The sequence below is a fragment of the Calonectris borealis genome, chromosome 24 (assembly GCF_964195595.1).
Source record: "Calonectris borealis chromosome 24, bCalBor7.hap1.2, whole genome shotgun sequence".
NCBI classification, from domain to species: Eukaryota; Metazoa; Chordata; class Aves; order Procellariiformes; family Procellariidae; genus Calonectris; species Calonectris borealis.
Genome location: NC_134335.1, coordinates 8,146,455 through 8,164,434, shown reverse-complemented (window position 1 = coordinate 8,164,434; position 17,980 = coordinate 8,146,455). Strand labels below are relative to the sequence as shown.

The window sequence follows — 17,980 nt, the reverse complement described above, 5'->3', positions numbered from 1 at the left end:
ATTTACACCAGCGGGATAGAGCCAGCACTGGCTTTATTTAACCACCATTCCTTTGAACAAAGCCCCCAACCAGCTCCCGGTCCTTGGGGGGCCGCTCCAGCCCCTTCGGAGAGGTGGAAATGGGGGTCCCCAAGGTCTAAGCAAGGGCTTGGGGACCTGCCAAGGAAACGCTTGTCCTCAGCCGCCCCGGCACAAAGCCCTGCCCCGAAATCAGTTAAAAAACACACGTGCAGCTTTAGCCCTTTGCTTCCCTGGCCCCGGCGCATGCAAAAACCTCCCAGGGCGGACGCTGCCCTTTACAAATCCACCTCAACACCCCTTATTAGATGCGCGGTGTCTTCCCCTGACGCAAACGGTGGTTAATAAATAGCACCGGCCGCCACGAATAAGTCGGTGAATGATTCTCCAGCAGGAGCGGAGGAGCATCCCTGGCCCCGGCTCTGCGCCTCCGTGCTACCTCTGGACCGGGGTCGTGGGATGGTAACGGAGCGTGCCGGGAAGGGGGGAAAAAGAAATTATGCGGTGGGGAGCGGAGAAGCAGGGCTCGGCACACTCGGGCGCCCATCCTTCCGGCCGTGGTTAATATTGGAGAGGTGGCGGGAGAGCAGCCAGCAAGCAGTAAATATTAATGACGGGTTATGGTACAACCTCCGTCCACCGGTGTCATTTTTGGTAAAAACCATCTTCCTCCAGCACGCCCTGGCGAGGGGCTGCAGCAGCACAGCAAAGCGTCACACTCACCTGGCGATTAAATACGGATTTTTTCCTAGGAAAAAATTCCTTTCCGGAGCAAAATAGAGGCTGTGGGAGCATGGGTCAGGTACCAAGCTGGGTGGATGTTACTGGAGGAGAGGTCCTCACCCGGAAGAACACGAAGGAGCAATAAATACCTGGCTCTGGACCGTGTCCCGAGAGGCAGGGGCTGGCAGGAGCCAAAGGGAAATGGAGAGAAGGGAGTGGGAAGGAACAGGGTAGAAACTGTGAGGGTCTCTATAACGTCAAGAGATATTGACCCCACGTCTACCTTGTTTCTCCTCACCTCACACTCCCAAGGAGACAAACAAACCCTTGAAAACAGTTTATTCCACAGCTGAACGCCAAAATTCAAGCGCCTGCCTATAAACCAGCCCCGCAGAGCAATCGGCTCCTTCGCACCTACCATCGCCCCGCACTCCTGGGCCGGCCGGAGCAAAACGGGAGAGGTGCAGCCTAAACCTGAGCACAAGGAGCAGGAGAGCAAAGGTGCTGTCCTGGATGGAGTGGAGGGACAGGCAGGAGCAGGCAGGACAGGGCACAGCCCTGCTCTCTACTTACAACAGTCGCCGAAATAGGGGGACGGGAGGGAACACGCGGCTGCCCTCGTCACAGATGCTTCCCCGAACGAGCGCAGAGAGCGGCCAGGTCTCGGAGCGGCAGCCTCGCCGAGGGGCTCCTGTCCGCGGGGTCGCAGGACGAGACGACGGACTGCAGAGCGTGGCTGTAGGCTGAGCGGGAAGGGGACACAGAAGTAGCGTTAAGAGATGAGAGTTTCACTTACGGCCCGAAACTGGGCTCGGCTTCAGCCTTTAACTAAAGCAGAGAGAGAAAAACTGGTTTTTAAGATAAATCGACATGCCTGTACTTTTCCACATGCTTATTTGCACGCTCCTGTGTACAAAGCGGTATGCGAGCCAAAGCAAGAAAGCCAAAGATATTTTATAAAGCCCCGATTTCTCTATTTTTTTTCCCCCTTGAAGATGACTCCCAGTTGCTCAGCCAGTTTTCCAAGCTGTCCTCAAGATCCTCTGTCACCTAACAAAGACAATTCCCGCTGCCTTCTTGCATCCTCCCAACAGAAGACTCAGCGTTAAAGGCCAAGAGGTTTTCTGTGCCCGAATCGAGCCTGTTTTTGCAGCGTTTTCCTTACGGTTCTCCCCCTACCAACACAAGTATGTATTACATAGAGGCCGGTGCTTTGCTGAGGATGCCGCTAAGCTCCCTGAAGGGACAGAGGAAGAGGTTGGGTTAGAAACAAGCGGCAGAGCACCCCACTTGCCCTCTCTGGAGTACCTTTGTAGGAGCAGCTCTACACAGCAGCCTAGGGAAACGTCTAGCCAGGTTTGATTTCTCCCTGTATAATCAGGGCTCCAGGTCTAGGCGCCTCCGCTCCAGAAGCGGGAGCTCCTACCTTTGTGGTTTTTGTAGAAGACGCAGTTGTTGGCGCAGGTATCCGGGTGGGAATCCCAGAAATCGGACCCGCAGGAGCACAGCGGGGGCAAGTCAATGTTATATAGTTGTATCTTCTCCCTCATCTGGGCTCTCAGAGCTTCGATGTACCTGCAAGGGATAAAATATTCACCTTCGGCAGGAACAGACGGCTCTGCGCAAGGAGAGGAGATCCGGCCGTACCTCACGTACTCCTTATTTCGCTGCTGTTTTTCCTTAACCTTCTTCACTCTCCTCTCCTCCAGTTTAAGCTGGGCCAGGGTTTCACAGGCTCCCTCTCCCGGGGAGGGTTCCTGCTGCTCAGCCATCTCTTGCATCCTCTGCTCTTCCGCCCGGCGCTGGTTCTCCTTCTTGCTCTTAATCCTGCAGGCACGCACATGCTTAGAGAAGGAGCTTCCCCATCCCAACCTCCATTCCCTGCCGGCCTCCGGTTGTAAGATCAGGGCAAGGGGATCTAGAGGCTGCTGCTTTCGCCCAAACTACCCACAGCAGGTGAAAGTAGCTCTGCAGTAATTGCAGCACTGACTTTCTAACGGCTTTAAATATAAAATGGTCAAAAACGCTTTCCGAGCCTTCTTTCTTTCCCCCATATGGAAATACCAGCCTATGAATGCTCTCCTGCCCTTGACCTCCTCCTGCCTGCTAGTTTTCTCACCATCGTGGCCTCCAAAATAGGCTTTAAGCAGCGTTTTTAACCAAATCTTCCTCTATTTCCTCAACCTCCCTTGCACCTACACGGCCCTCCAGCCCTTTCAGTGGAATCTGGGTTCTATAAGTCACACCAAACGCAAAGCACGTTCCCTTGACAAGCGGCAATTACGAAGCACAAAGACTTTAAACTGAAGCATCTGCCATTTTCTTCCCGCTGATGAGTACCAAATGCAATAACATGTTACAGGCTGATCGCTGCCAAAAGGCATTCAAAAAAAACCCAAAAAATCAAGGCTGGGTAGAAGCCAGGAGGAGAAAGCGTAATCGAATGAGACTTTTCAGATGTTCCTCCATTTGGGGGGTCAAATCTTTACATCAAGAAGGAAAAGTGCTGAAGCCAAACTTCTCTAGTCAAGTTATAAACTCCAAAATGTTTTTTAAATGAAGTGGTAATAGAACCTTAACTACCCACCATAAATCTTCTGCTATAGAAACTAAGGCCAAGGCCAACTTAAGGCTTTACACTAAGTAATTACAAAACCAGCTCTTTTCCGCATACGTTCTGAGCAGCTTGCAGCTCCAGCAGTGCCCCTGCAACTGGGAAAAAAAAAAAAAAATACAATAAAAAGGTATCACACTAACTGGGAAGTCCCCGGTGCCTCCCCAGCACTTGCAGGGCAAGAAAAGGTCTCCGAAGCTCCCAAGTGCCAACTTAAAAGCCAGGAACGTGGCTGGAAGAGCGTTTCTTTAGACTGACAATTCCTCTGCAAAAAGTGACCATGAAAATCCTGCCCCGCGGGTGCCTGTGCTGCTGCCACAAAGCCTGCCCACTGCTGAGCCGGCGTTAGAGACCGAGACGGTCAGGGCTACATCGTTTTACTTTAGAGCAAGGCAGAGGGGGAAAAAAAAAAAATATCTAGAGTCTCTTTCCTATTTTGGTGTGAATTTACAGAGCTCCTCCTTAACACACGCCTTAAAAGGGAGAAGATGACTAAACCACCAAAACAAGTACTGATACTTTTACACAGATACTGAGTTTTCAACTCCGGAACAAATGCTGAGAAATCTTTTTATTACACTATATATTTTATAGCTGTGAAGGTGAAGGGTCTGACATTAAAAAGCCCAGAGATAAGATCAGTTTAACAACAACATGACCTCAGCCCAAAGTTTCTAAACACGGACTGTAGCACAGGGTCTTGGGATCAGTTCCCAAGAGTCAGGGTTTGGTGAGCTGCAACTCTCCCAGCCTGATGTTTCAGTTCCCAACTCCTACTCAAGCTGCACGGGGACTCAGAAGGTCGATAGGGACGGGCTGAGCACCTCTGAAGGACCTGACATGGCCCAAAGGTCTCTCTTGGGTTGAATGAATCCCACCCCAGGGTTAACAGATCGGGCACTAAAATAAACCCAGGAGGTAAGTCAGGCTTTACAACCGGCATTCGTATTGTGGAGCTTCTTTCAACACACTCCCTGATTTTTAAAAAGTTGATAACGTGGCCTTTTTAATCCATCAGGGGCAGCTTGCAGCCAAGGAGGCAGAATGCTACCCATCACGTGGGGGTTTTTTTTCCCCATATCGAGCTGGACGGTCTTCTCAAAGCCTCTGCATTTGGGCTGCAGCAGTGCTTTCCAAAACACTGCTGCCTGGTTCACGCCAGACAAGCACGCAAGACCCTTCCAGCCTTAAGAAGGGCTCTGCCTGTGACGAAGGAGGTGACGCCGAGAGGCCGGCGCTCATCCGCGCGTACTCACTCGGCGATTCTCTTCTGCCTCTCTTTCTGCCTCTGCTGTTCCTTCACTCGCTCTCGCTCGATATTCATGAAGAGGCGCCTGTATCTCAGGAACTCGTTCTGACGCTGCGGGAAAGAAGAGGCGCCTTTGAGAAGGCCGTCTGGGATCGATATCAAGTGGTATCAGCGCTCAGCTTGACTTCTGGAGCACACGTCTATCAGGATAGAAACCTCGCTCCTTCCTCAAGAGATCCCCAAACGTCTCCTAGTGCACACGGCCCAGGACTAAGAAGCTGGAGAGACGGTGGTTAGCTAGGAGAGGAGGACCAAGACATCTCAGAGCATCAGAGAGCTTTGTACCAGCATCCCTCGACTGAACCTTCCTATGGATGGGAGCTCTGCCACCTGACAAATTCCTAAACTCTCAACTTTCCTGGGCGTAAAAGAGCTGATTCCCACTTCAACCCACTTCACCAGAGCGCTACAAGCTACAGCCTGAGAATTTCAATACACCTGGGGATTGGTGGTCCTCTGCGGTTCACTGGAAGCCTGTATCTCCAAAAAGCGTGAATGTACAACACTGAGCTGGACCCCTACATGCAGGAGAACCACAGACGTGGCAAAATCATCGCTGAGACAAATTCAAGTTGTTCCCAGCTCCCGTACGGGCACTGAGCGTACAAAGAGGTTTAATGTCTGGCCTTCAGCTTAACCCCACGGATGCAGCAAGGGTGGGGAAACCTCCCGGCTAAAGCTCACACCAAAAGTCCTCCCACCCGCATGGGAATCAGTGGATACACAGCTTAGTTTGAGCTCCACGATGCCAGAAAGTTTAAGGCGTGGATTTTTCCTCATCAACGCCAAGAGTTTTGGGCTGAGTTTGTCCATCTCGCCCAGCTGAGCGAGCCCCGCGCAGCTGGACATAAAGGAGCAGGAGAAATCGCCAGGCTGAAAGAGGAGAAAGCTGGATGGAAAAACCCCATGCAGAAGAGAGGGCTGCAAAACCAGTTATCTCAGGGTGGATCAGAGCCAAGGAGATAAAAAGCAGGGGGCAGAGGGAACCGCTGGGGGAAGGAACAGCCTGACAGGCCCCAGCTGCTGTCACGCTGTCTAGAAACCACAATTGGATTTTGGATCAGCTTGTTGGAAAAATGCACGTAAGGAACAAAAAAAAAAAAAAAAAAAAAAGGCAATTTGTTCAAAGTCTTTTCGAGTTTTACGCTGTAAGCAGCAAGAAAGCCGACAAAAGAAGAGCGAAGTGTTCCTCTTTCATGTCAGGAGGAAGCAGGAAAAAAAAAGTCACTTCCTTTAGGCATCCAAGAGAAACATCATCTCTTTGCATCGCCTAGATTAGCATGAGCCAAACTGTCCTGGACGCAGGCTGGTAAGCCCTCGTCATTAAATCAGACGCTCAGCATCAGGCCCGCAGTCCGTGCTTGAAAGCCACCATCCCGATGCCTGTCAGGTGCTGATATGGTAGAAACCTTTATACTTCCAGCCTTCTACCCAAACAAGACAAAGTGGGTTTTGTTCCTTTTTTTTTTTTTTTTTTTTTAAGCATTTTTGGCAGCTCCTCTCTCTCTCCACGCAACTACAGAAAGCGACACCTTTGTTTTGCCAGGCAAAACGAAGGAAGCCCGTTTCTCCTCCGACCCTTCAGCGTTATTCAGATCCCAGATTTTGCGGGAGGAGCACGTAACGGTTGCACTTACGGTCACGACGGCCCTTAAAAAAAAGAACCCGGTAGAGGTTCAGGCCCAAGGCTTGAGACGCCATCAACACTGAGAAACTTATAAACCTAGGCTGCTCTCGAGGCTTCTTATCTGAGCTAAGCAGCTCAATACCGTTCAGTCCTGAAACGGAGACGAAACAATGAGGACTTGGCTCCAGCGGACAAACCTGCTTCCTGGTTTCCTCTTGGTCTACACCAGCCCAGAGTACGAGGGGAGCTTGGTAATCGGCGTGCAGCCTCTGGGGAGACTCAGGCAAGCTCGAGTCCTTCACCGATCCATCACAGAACTGGAAGGTAACATAAGAGAGCAGCATCAGCATCTTCAGGGTCAAGTTTCTCATCTTCCCGCAGCAAAATACTCCTCTGCGCATGATCCCTACAGTCCTCAACGGGGCAACCCACCTATGAGGTGTGCTTTTTTTTCAGGGTGTAGGTTGGCTATAGACAGGAGAGAGACGTGTGACATCTCCATGCAGCAGCCTGAGCACCAAAGCTTTGTCAAAACAATTCTAAAGATATCCTTGGAGGAGGTTTCTGGTTTAGTTTAAATATGGGTTCACACTTCGCCTCACCAAATTTTCATTCTGACCTTTGTGAAGTGCAAGAAAAATAACAATAATACAAACCACCATAATAAAACCAACAAAAGCGTCAGGGCAATTCAACGGCCAACATCTCCCAAAACCTCAGCGTAAACCTCTGCCTTCTTCCCTCCGCTCAATATTTGTCAAGCCAGTATTTCTGCTCTCAGCTGGACTAATCACCAGCTGAGCTTGGGCACACAATGTTACAGCCATAAAGTATTTGCTAACTACTCCAGGAAATCAGGGCGAAACATTTCCACATCTCAGATGCTTAATGAAAAGCCTGAAGACAAAAGAGGAGTCGATAACTACATTAGCTCAGTCCTCACAGGCAGACACATTCACGCTGCCTCTAAGGCAGGGGTTTCGCCAGCCCCAAGGCACAGGAATCCTTCCTCTGATGCAAAGCGTTTTGTTTTGTTGGTTTTTTTTCTTTTCTTTTCTTTTCTAGGAGGTTTCCGGCTGATTTGATGCACCACCCGCAGCTCCTCCACCCCGCTGCTGCCTCCAAGCAGGGCAGCCGGACCCCAGGCAGCTGCAGGTCCTGCCGGCCACAGTTTGGAGTTCGGTTAAGCGTACGATGCAATTGCACACTCAGTTTCAGATTTCTGCTGAGCGCCAGCCAACTGGCATCACGAGGCAGGCACAAATAAAACCCCTTTTGAAGCCACAGCTGTAAGATGAAAGCAGTGAAACAGAAGCCGCCAGTTTGACTTAGCTTTGACACTGCTCTTCAGCTTGTTTTGACAACAGTAGGCTTAAGAGTTAACCAAGCCTGAGGGAGCACCTGCTCTACTACAACAGCAGCCTCACCGACTCTGCCAAAACAAACCCAAATCCCAACGATTCGAATCTCGTAAGACCAACTGGGCCAGCCCCGTACGAGTCTTACTTTTGCAAATTCAATTTTGATGTAGAAGTCATCGTCTTGCTCAGCTTGATGCGGGGCTGTCCCCTGGTCTTGCAGTTCAGCTGGAAGATCATGATGTCCTGCTAGAAGCAGTTCCTCACTCTCATCTTCTGCAGGCACTGCGGCTGCCTTGTAAGACTCTGGTTTCTGGAGGAGAAGGGAGGAGGCGGGTGTAAATACGGAATTCAAATGTAGCTGCTTTGGTGCTGAGGGCAAATTCAACAGCCTCGTGCACGGGTTACAAGTAGCTTTAACCTGAGGGCACTTGTTCCGTAGTCAGTTGAGATCTGGCAAGCGGCAACGCAATGTGTTCAAGCATCACCACAGGGCACAAGAGCCAGAAAATCTGAATTTAGCAGGGTAACTCGTGACTACGTTCTCACCAACTGCAGAAACAGAGGGACAGACGCGTGCGGGGCGAAGGAAAGACGAGGAAAAGACCTCTCCAGGCGCCGTTTCGCAACCGCAAGGAGTTAGGGGGCGGTGGGATCTCTGGAGTGACACTCGAGTACGTAGCGTACTCCTTCAGATGGTAAGTGGGCAGGCTCCCCAGTGGCAATTAACAATATTTTGAGAGGCAGCAGATTGTTTCCTACAAACTAACAAATCAAAATGCCAGAAGCAAGCTCGGAGCCAGGATGGTTTTTTTTTTTTCTTCCCTGCCTTGCTGTCCTTCCAGCATGCTAGGAAGGGAAGAGTAGGACTGCTGACAGAGGAAGAGGATGGATCAACAGCAGGAGAGCAGGTCACGCCAGGGATCCCTTGAGATGGCTCTGTTGCAATACAGGAAGGACGGAGGATAGCCTGGAGTTAGTCTGAACATGAAATTATTTGATAGGCATAGGAATTACTCTATCAACCCTGTTATGACAGAAACACAACACAGAAGAGCTGCTTTGGTGAGGACAAGGGAAGAGAGAGGAACGGTTATTGCTTTGTAAGGATGCTCTGAGGCCCTGAAGGTGGTAGGAAATGAAACCGTGGGGAAAAAAAAACCACAAACCAAAACAAAAAACAACTTTGAGGAATGATCAGTTGGGGAAAAGAATTTGGGTGCTGTCATGCTGCGGACCTACAGCAGTCTACCAAACCCTAAAGGCGAAGTGGCTGAAGACTCGGTGAACAGGATCATGTGAAACCCAGGACAGGTCATTTCCACGCAATCACCATCTAGGTATCTGCTTGGGAAAGCAGGGAAAAAGCTCTTTGAATGTTTTTGACCTGAAAAGAAATCTCCGGGCGAGAGGAAGAGCAACGATTTTGGGAACATGGACCGCAGGGAATGCAACGCTTTAGAGGGAAAAAAAAAAAAAAAGAAAAATGCAGAGAACAGGACTGAAGGAGAAGCAACAGCTCCTTTACACTGAGCAAACGCAAACTACCCAGCAGAGTGGAAAGACAAGCAGCGCAGTGCGAGACAACCCTGGCTAAGCCCCGAGCTCTTCTTGCGCCCACGATCCACGCGAGCATGGAGGAAGTAGAGCACGGGTCAGATTACTGAAGGAGTCACGCAGGAGACAACACAGGCACGTGGGGACAAAAAAAAAACAAGTGCCAGAAAGGCCAAAGCTCTAAGTAAAACATGACAGATCAAGGTAACAAGTCAAGCTTTAGGAAGAGAGACTAAAGGACTCGCTACTCAAGAAGCACAGCTATCAGAGGGCACCAGGAACAACAGTGGTTTATGCTTCTGGGCATTGGCGTTCAGCCAAAGGCTTGCTCTGAGCTAACAGCAGCAGCAAGAAAAATCTTGGATTATTATTGGGAAGAAAAAGTCAGATTATTCGCTGAAGTTTTTAAGCAGGCAGGATCTGCCCTGGGTTACTGCCAGGAGTGGCAGACAGGCTGCTAACAGCCTCCCCCCAGAAATCTGTGGAGGTCCAGATGATCAGAAAAGGGCACAAGGAGTTTCTATCTTTAAATAAAGGAGGGGAAAAGGAAATACTAAAGAGAAGATGTTAGCCTCAAGAGTTTAACTGCCTGACTTTTGGAAAAAACGAGAGGAAATCACCTTGCAAACTGCCTGTAAGCTGCTAGAAAACAAGATAAGCAGCAACCAGCATAAATTTGTCAAGAGCAAGTCATGTCTAGCTGGTTTGAATTTCTTCTACAATAGAGAAAGAGGCCTCAGGCAAAGCGCAGGGGAAGACATCTCGATTTTAGCTTAGCTTTTGACATGGCCTAATTCAACACTTGTGTAAAGAAATACCTGTTAGATGAAACTATTACACGGGAGGTGCAACACTGATTAAAAACGCTACCCAGATTCAGTCTCAGGAGTTCACTGCACAAAAACAGGGTAAGAACTAGGTGGGCTCTGCTTGATAATTTCATTATCAGCCTGGATGATGGAAGAAAGAAGCACCCTGATTACATTTACCGACCCCACCAAGCCACTTGAAGTTGCAGCAGTATTTGAGAACAGGCTAAAAATGCTTGGGTTCAAACCAAAGGAATCGGCTGCAACAGACAGCACAAGGAAATTCAACGCGGACAAAAGCAAAGGGCAAGGCAGTGCGCTAGGGCAGCAATTACCAGGGGTCGTTAAGGGCACAGGTGGTTAAGTCCACAGCAGCCTTTTGCACGTGAAGAGAAGAGAATAAGCCACTGTCCTGCCTAGCTGTGAACATGGCAAACCTTTACACGGGGAGAAAGAGTCCAATTAACATTAGGGCTTTTTTTTCCTCTACTATCTTGGAGTAATAAAACAGAGTAATGCAATAAATCAATAAATTCCTCCCAGAATTCCTGCCTGAGGAAGCTGTTAAATCCTCCTTGCCAGAGGTTTGAAGAGAGCGTAGATTAACTGTAGCTGCAGTAAGGTTCAGGTGGGAGGATGGCCCAGGATCCCTGCCAGCCTTGTTTCTCACTGCCGTGGATGACTCGCCACGGGACTCCCACACACCCCCACTCTTCTGTAACCCTCTGGCTTGCAGGAGCAGCGACTGTATTATTCATGCGAGGCTTTAGTGCTGCTAATAGCCAAGTAATGAATCACTCCATCTTGCTGAGCAGTCTGAATGCACCGAGGACTTAAACACAAGGTACGTTTAGTGTCCGAAACAGATACGAGGTTTTCGAGCCCGTAATTATACTGTTTCTGTAACTCTCGTTCACAAAGCTGACTTCCTTGAACACAAATCCAACAGCACACCGAGGAGGAAGAGCCGGACCAGCCCTTCTATAAAAGGTATTTTCTAGATAACAGCCAGCCAAGATCTACCTCACCTTTGATGAACCCGAGAAAGAGATGGGAATGAAGAATTGCAAGATGGGCAGGAAACTGGCTCCGGAGGAGCCAATAAGACAAAATACCAGGTTGGGTTGCTGCTGGTGTTCTCCGGGACGGATAAAGTATGTCAGTTTAGGAAAGGTCTTGGCATAGAAAGCAGGATAATAGCTGTGACACAAAGCTGCTCTTGAGAACTGGAGTGACAAAAGCAGGACGCAATTCAATAGAACAAAAGGTGAGGCACTTGGGACTGACCTCCTTACGTGGCTCCTACGCACTGCTTCGAGGAAAGCAGATGCATGCCAACAATTCTCTACCAGAAGCCAGCCCTGGGTGAGGAAAAGCCTCCAGATCTTTGCCACCCACAGGACACAAGGGATCGATGCAAGGGAAAGAGTTGTTGAAGTTTGATGAAGAAATAAAGGCACCTAAGGGGAGGGTTGATCATCACATTCCTCCCAGATACCCAGATCACAATCTCAGCCTTTAAAAAATCTTTTTTGAATTCTTGTTTCCTAGTTTATCTCTTGTTAGTCTCTGCAAACAGAGACGTTTTCACCCACTTTATCCTGCTGCCTTCTCTGAAAGGCAGCAAGAACAGAGGGACAGAGCCCTCAGGCCGCCGAAATCCATGAGCTAATCATCAGGTGGGTACGAAAGACCAGTTTGTTTCACTTGTGCTGGAGAAACTCACTGAACTATGCTGTGGATTTGCTAATTAGAGCCAGACCTTCAACAGTTTGCAAGGTAACTCCTCTTACCCTACCCCAGGCACCCCTCACTCACCTCTTGCCTCCAGACACCTCCGGGGAGTTCGGGGGGACCCGCTCCTTGGGGCACGGTTTTGCAGGATGCCAGCCTGCGCCGAACTTGCTTCACGGTTTTGCTAAGCTGCCGTTAAGAGGCAAAGTAAAGACAAGACAAAACAAGAGGTCGCCAGCTGCTTTCTGTGAGGGCTACGCCAAGAAGTTTAGCTGTGCAAAAGAGACCTCCTGATGTACCCTGCTCCAACCAAGGTGCTTTATCAAGGGAGCGCAACAAAACACACAATTGGCTTCACAAATAGGTATGAGGTAACCTGCAACCCAAGGTGTCTTGCAGAGCTGCCCCAATGCACTGAAATTCCGATCTAGGCAAGGTAAAGGACTTGGTTACAGCTCATCCGTTCCCAAATCACTCTGCTGAGATGCCAGAAGTCCCAGATCCCCGATTGTCTTGCCCGGTGTCCAGCCAGAAGGGATTCCCCACCCCAAGGGAAGCGGTACTTCAACCGGCATAATTCCAGCACATGCTTTCTAAAATGCCAAATGCAGCATAAGCATCACTATCAAAAAAAAAAACCTTAAAACAGTCCCTAAGGCAGGTTTTCGAAGATTTCGCGATCCCATACTGCTGGTCTGCAGGAGACAAGCTGCAATGAGGTGGCACCACCTAGTGCCACCTCTCTGACACGACACGTCTGCACAGCAACAAGTCCCTGCATGCGGAGGGAAAATTCCCTGTATCTACAAGCGGTGGGGCAAGTACAACCGCAGCACCCTCCAAGACGACATCTACCATCAGTTTCGAGGCTCTGATAAGAGCTATGGAGGACTATAACGACATGCAGTAAACCAGAGGGAAAACGTAAGCCAATGTTTCGTTCAGTATAACAAAAAAATTAGGGATGCGTTGTAAAAGAGGGTAGAAAGATAAAGATTGCCCGTCCTCCGTTTCAAACCAGGAGCACCCAGCATGACGAAGCAGAGATGAAAAACGCAGGAGGGGAACCGCTCACCTTGGCGGCTTGCTGCTGGAACGGCTCGCTTTGCATCCCTTGCCGCTGTGCCGGGACGGCGCGAGCACCGGCACCACAGATGGCGGGCGCGGGGTGGCTCCGAAACAGGCACGTGTTCTTCCTGGGGGTCAAACGCAGCGCGGAGTTCGAGTACTGCACGGCCACGCAGCTCTCCCTCTCTGCCTGCCGGGACACAGACCCCCGAGTTAAAAAGCAAATCTCTAACCATCACCTAGCAGGACATCTCCCGTGCTGCGCGGGAGTTGCTGGCTCAATTTGGTGGCATTTCTTGGGATGGACTCTCCGTGCTGAGAGGGGCACAAAGAACCATCGGGCTCTCAGGGGCTGAAGGCATCCGTGGGCTTTCAGTTTGGAGACGTGCTAGCAGTTACGTGAGGACGTGCCCACTCAACCGTGCCTCCCGAGCCCTGGAAACAGCCCAAACACCCCAGGGGCGGCCAAAACCGTGGCCATTTCAGCACGTTCCCTTCTCGCTTCACAGTCAGTTTCTGGAAAGTCTTTCTGGCAGTTTGTTTAAAAGTAGAAAGGATTAAATATATTCACAGGATAATCTAAAAGAAGCCAACGGGGGAAACGGGAGTGTGGAGACAGCGTGAAAGTGTTGCTTGCGAACTATTTGACTGCCCTGGAAAAGGGAGCGCAGAAATGAGCTGCTCTGTTTAAAACTCGACCAGGAGACGTCCACATCATTCACAACTGGCCTGGCTATTTTTTAACTCCAGCCAATTCTGCCCAGGGCACCGGGACTCTGTTCTTCTGCTGCCCGAGAGAGCCAGCGACCTTTCCGCGGGGAGGCAAAGGGCTTAAAGCACCTTCAGCACCAGAGCGAGCCAAGGTTTCACGCTGACCTCACTTGAGGGGACACCGTTTGCGACCACGGGGTCTGCCGTGACCACGAGTTTCCTCATTTTTTTCTTATTAACACCTCGACTTGAGGTCTAGTGGGGTTTTTTTCCCATTTACACTGGTTTCAGAGGAGTTTCTCCTGCAAGACTCTTGGCGAGGCAGGGACAGAGATCTGCTTACTGCTTCGTAGGACTTCTGCAGCTGCTGCTTTCTTCGCATCCTGACCTGCTGGTTCACCCGCTGCTTCACCTCTCCCTGGAAACGTTTCAGGCTGGCTGCCTTCTCCCGTTGCTGCTCCTTTAGCTCCTCCTCCACCTGAAATGCTGAAGCCTGCGAGAGGCGAAAGCAGATTTTACGTGAGTTTTGCTACATCGCAGCGTTACAGCAGCTTGTGTTCCATCTTCCCTTCCCACACCTGCATCTACGAGCCAGGCAAGCAGCACCCAGAGCAAACGTTAACGATGTTTTGTTTCAAAACCCGTGCAATAACAGCTTGGACAATGTCTATTAAATTATTTGGAGCTTGGATTGAATCTAGGAGCGCGCACACCTCCTCCTTTAACTCTCTGCAACGCACACAGAAAGAAAAAAGAAGGCAGCCTCATACAGCAACTCCTAGCTCCTGCTCCCATGAAAAGATGCTCAAATATTCAAAGCCCAGATCCCTGATCCCTATTAATGCTCTGCAAGCGTATCAGGGAAGCAGTTTGCAGAGCACAGCACAGGCGAGGCTACGGCTCCGAGAATGTTTTTACCATCTGAAGGAAAAGATTAAAAGCAATGACCTAAAAAAAAAAAAAAAAATCAGTTGTTTTTTTTGGGTTTTTTTAAGGTTCTCACTTGAAGTCACGCCAAGCAATTCTGCTGATACTACCACAGTTTAAAGAAAACCGGTATCGCTCTCCCGGCTGTCACCGCAGCACGGCCCAAGGCAAGAAAAATCAGTGAATGGACGGAGGAAAGGGGCAAGTCTGAAAACCAACTTAGTAAACGCCGAGTCGGATGCTCCCTACCTCCCACTGACTGCCAGGACCGTTACCAGCAGCAAAGCAAGGTCAGCACAACCAAACAAAGCACGAAGACAGGGAGAAATCTGCACTATTAACGACAAAACCAAGCCACAGCTACACGAAACGGCGCCATCGACAGCTTGCTACGCTCCCCTTTGGCAACCTCATTAGCAATTCTGACGCAGGAGGCATTAATATATATTTTTTAATATGCTCCGCTGGCATATAAAAGTGTATTAAATAAGCTCCAATAACCCTGTGCACCTTCATCCACGCCTGAAGGCACCTGCAAGCCCCCACACCGGGGGAGGACCGGGAGCACCCCGGCCCCCCGAAGCAGCCACGAAGAGTTCGGCTCCCCCAGAAGTTTGACGCTGCCGAGGTGGAAGTTATGTGGAATATGGAGATGATTCATTTCCATATATTATCTCAACCTTTCAGGATTTAAATTACAATATGGAAATAAATCATCTCAGAAGGGCAGGAGCTTCTGTAACATTTAGACATTAATTACAGGGGACTGAACTCATCATCCTATATTTAATGCACTTTCAGTCCTCTTATAATAACCCTCAAAGCAGAAATCCCTGAGATAAGCATCAATAAAGATTTTCTTAAGTGTTTCTAATGGGGTACAGCGGAGATTGGCTCCAGACCCTGAAACATTGAACTTATTTAATTTTTTTTTTTAAAAATCAGCAACGTGGAATAAAAGCTCGCCGACATCCTTTATGGATGAACGGCAAGGCGAAGACCAGCATCGATACGGGGGGGGACCGGTCAGCCGGGTACGGCACAGGAACCTCAAAATGCAAAGCTACAGCATGGAGTTCAAAATCCGGCACTGATAAACCAAGGAACATCTGGGAATACCGAGAAAAAACTCACATCCGGGGGGCCCAAACCTGCTAAGTTTTAGCTGTGCTACCTACACTGGAGGGTAGCTTCTAGTAACACGTTGGAAATTTATAGATCCAGCTAAAATTAAAAGTGCAGCGCGTACAGGACGAATAATTAAGTAATAAACTGCAGTTGACTAGCGCATTGGCTGGATTCCCCACCTGACTGATTTTTTTAAAACCGATGCGTTTCTCCTTAAAACACGCAGCTTATTTGATGGGAATCAACTCAGGGCTTGTGTAAACGTGACGCCAGGCTACGTGGACACCACGGTGGCTTTTGACCCTACCAAAAATCATTAAAATAAATTATTCTTTTTAGGAGCAGTGTTCCTGGCTGCCTTCAAACGGAGATAAAGCTCGTTGTCACCTCCGATTGCCCCCGCAGGGTTTACTGGCACAACTGGGGGGTTGGAGACACCCATGGCAAGACCCGTAAGCCCGGATGGTGCCCGGGACCCCCGTGGCAGGACTCACGAAGGCCAGGCTCTCCTCCGGCTCCCCCGGGGCGCTCTCCACCCAGACGCCCACAGGGGCCACGCTCTGGTTCCTCTCGGCCAGCACCCGCCAGCTCTGCTGCGAGGGTCTCGCCTGACGCCCCCCTGGGTGCTGCCCGGCCCCCCGGGGCCGCTCCTTCGAGGGTGGCAGCATCCTGGCACCACGGTGGGTTTGGCCCTGGGGAAGGGGCAGAGGAGGTAATCATGCCCCCCAGGCACCCTAACCTGCACCCACAGCCCCCCACCCTGCCCCACGCCCCATCTCCTGCCTCCCGTGCCCACCTCCACGATGCGCCCCACTGCTCCCCGCACCCCGCTGTACCCCCGGTTATCCAACCCCAGAGCACCCCACGGTAGCCCTGCAGCCCCCCGACCTCCCCATACTGACTGGGGGAACCCCAACCCCTCATGGCTGAGTACCCCTATACCTCCCTATACCCCCTGTGCACCCTCCACCCCATCCCTATCAGCCCCCCCCCTCCACACCCTCACCTCTCCGTACCCCCCTGGGCATCCCTTACACTCCCCTCACCTACCAGGCACCCCCATGCCCCCAGGCACCCCCTCCCTTACCCCAACCCCCCCCAATCTCCTCACCCCTTGGGCATCCCATAGTACCCCCTGCATCTTCATCTTCCCATAACCCCCCCCAACCCTGGCCACCCTCCTCTCATCCCCTGGGTCCCCCCAACCCCTGCAACCCCCTCCCCTCACCCCCTGGGCACCCCAAACCCCTGGGTCCCCCCAACGCCTGCACTCCCAAACCCTGCACCTGCCCCTCACTCCCTAGGGCCCCCCAACCCTGCACCCCTCCTCCCCTGACTCCATGGGCCCCCCTAACCCCTGGGTCCCCCCCCCGCCCCTCACTCCCTGGGCACCCCCAAACCCTACATTCCCCCTCCCCCGACCCCTGGGGCTCCCCAACCCCTGCACCCCCCCTCACTCCCTGGGGCCCCCCAACCCCTGCAACCCCCCTCCCCTGACCCCATGGGCCCCCCCTCACTCCCTGGGCACCCCCAACCCCTGCACCCTCCCCCCCCGAGCTTCCCCAAGCCCTGGGCCCCCCCTCATCCCCTGGGCACCCCCACACGCCCTGGGCACCAGCCGGGGCCCCGCCGCCCCCTCCCCTGACCCCCAAAACGCCCTGCCCCTCCCCAGGCCCCACCAACCGCCACTTCCGCCGCAACCGACGCTTTGAATCCCCGCGCCACTTCCGCCCGGCCGGCCCCACCCACAGCCCCGCCCCCGGGCCCGCCACTGCTCCAGCCCCTTTGGCACACCCCGGCCCCGCCCCCGGCTCGCCCCACCCCCTCTTGGCCCCGCCTCCGGCTCGCTCCAGCCCCTCCCTGCCCCGCCCCCGCACAGCCGCCCGCCCCCAACATGATCCCGGGGCCGCAGGTTCGCGTCCCGCCGCCGGCGGGCAGGGGCGCGGGGGGCGGTGACTGCTCTGTGTCCCCACCAGAGCATCCCCGAAACAACGCCTTGAGCATCCCTGAAACACCCAGAGCATCCCCCTGAAACCCCCCTAAAATATCCCTGCAGTGTCCCCCGTAGCATCCCTGAACCCCCCCAAAGTATCTCCTTATAACGTCTCCCCACAGCGTCCTCCCCAAAAGCCCCCCCATAGCATCTCCCTATAGCATCACCCCAAAGCATCTCCCCCACCCCCATAGTAACCCCCCTTAATGCCCCCCCCAAAAGTCCCTAAAAGCCTCTCCCTATAGCATCCCCCAAATCCCTCCTTATAGCATCTCCCTAGAGCGTCCTCCCAAAAAGTCCCCCCAAAACACCTCCCCGTAGCATCCCCCCACAACATCCCCCCAAAAAGTCTCCCCCAAAGCATCTCCATCCCGCTGGGGCAGGATGCTCGGAGGTCTGGACCC

The 17,980-nt window shown here is 51.8% G+C and overlaps 1 protein-coding gene across 2 annotated transcripts; it reads right to left on the bottom strand.

The window, feature by feature from the left end:
* Nucleotides 1–22: 22 nt before the first annotated feature.
* Nucleotides 23–17,338, bottom strand: CCDC15 (coiled-coil domain containing 15). 2 transcript variants are annotated; one of them, XM_075173130.1, is made up of 12 exons: nt 17,267–17,338; nt 16,078–16,275; nt 13,872–14,021; nt 12,825–13,007; nt 11,834–11,938; nt 7,798–7,962; nt 6,489–6,608; nt 4,612–4,715; nt 2,389–2,568; nt 2,168–2,316; nt 1,315–1,484; nt 23–741 (listed from the first exon to the last, which is right to left on the bottom strand). In XM_075173130.1, the coding sequence occupies exons 2-11, from the start codon at nt 16,249–16,251 to the stop codon at nt 1,363–1,365; spliced, it is 1,452 nt and encodes a 483-aa protein (XP_075029231.1). In that variant the 5' UTR covers nt 16,252–16,275; nt 17,267–17,338; the 3' UTR covers nt 23–741; nt 1,315–1,362. The 2 variants fall into 2 exon arrangements, with proteins under 2 accessions (XP_075029231.1, XP_075029230.1); XM_075173129.1 differs by lacking the exon at nt 23–741 and having other exon boundaries at nt 1,064–1,484; nt 17,267–17,295.
* Between the last annotated feature and the right edge of the window lie 642 nt (nt 17,339–17,980).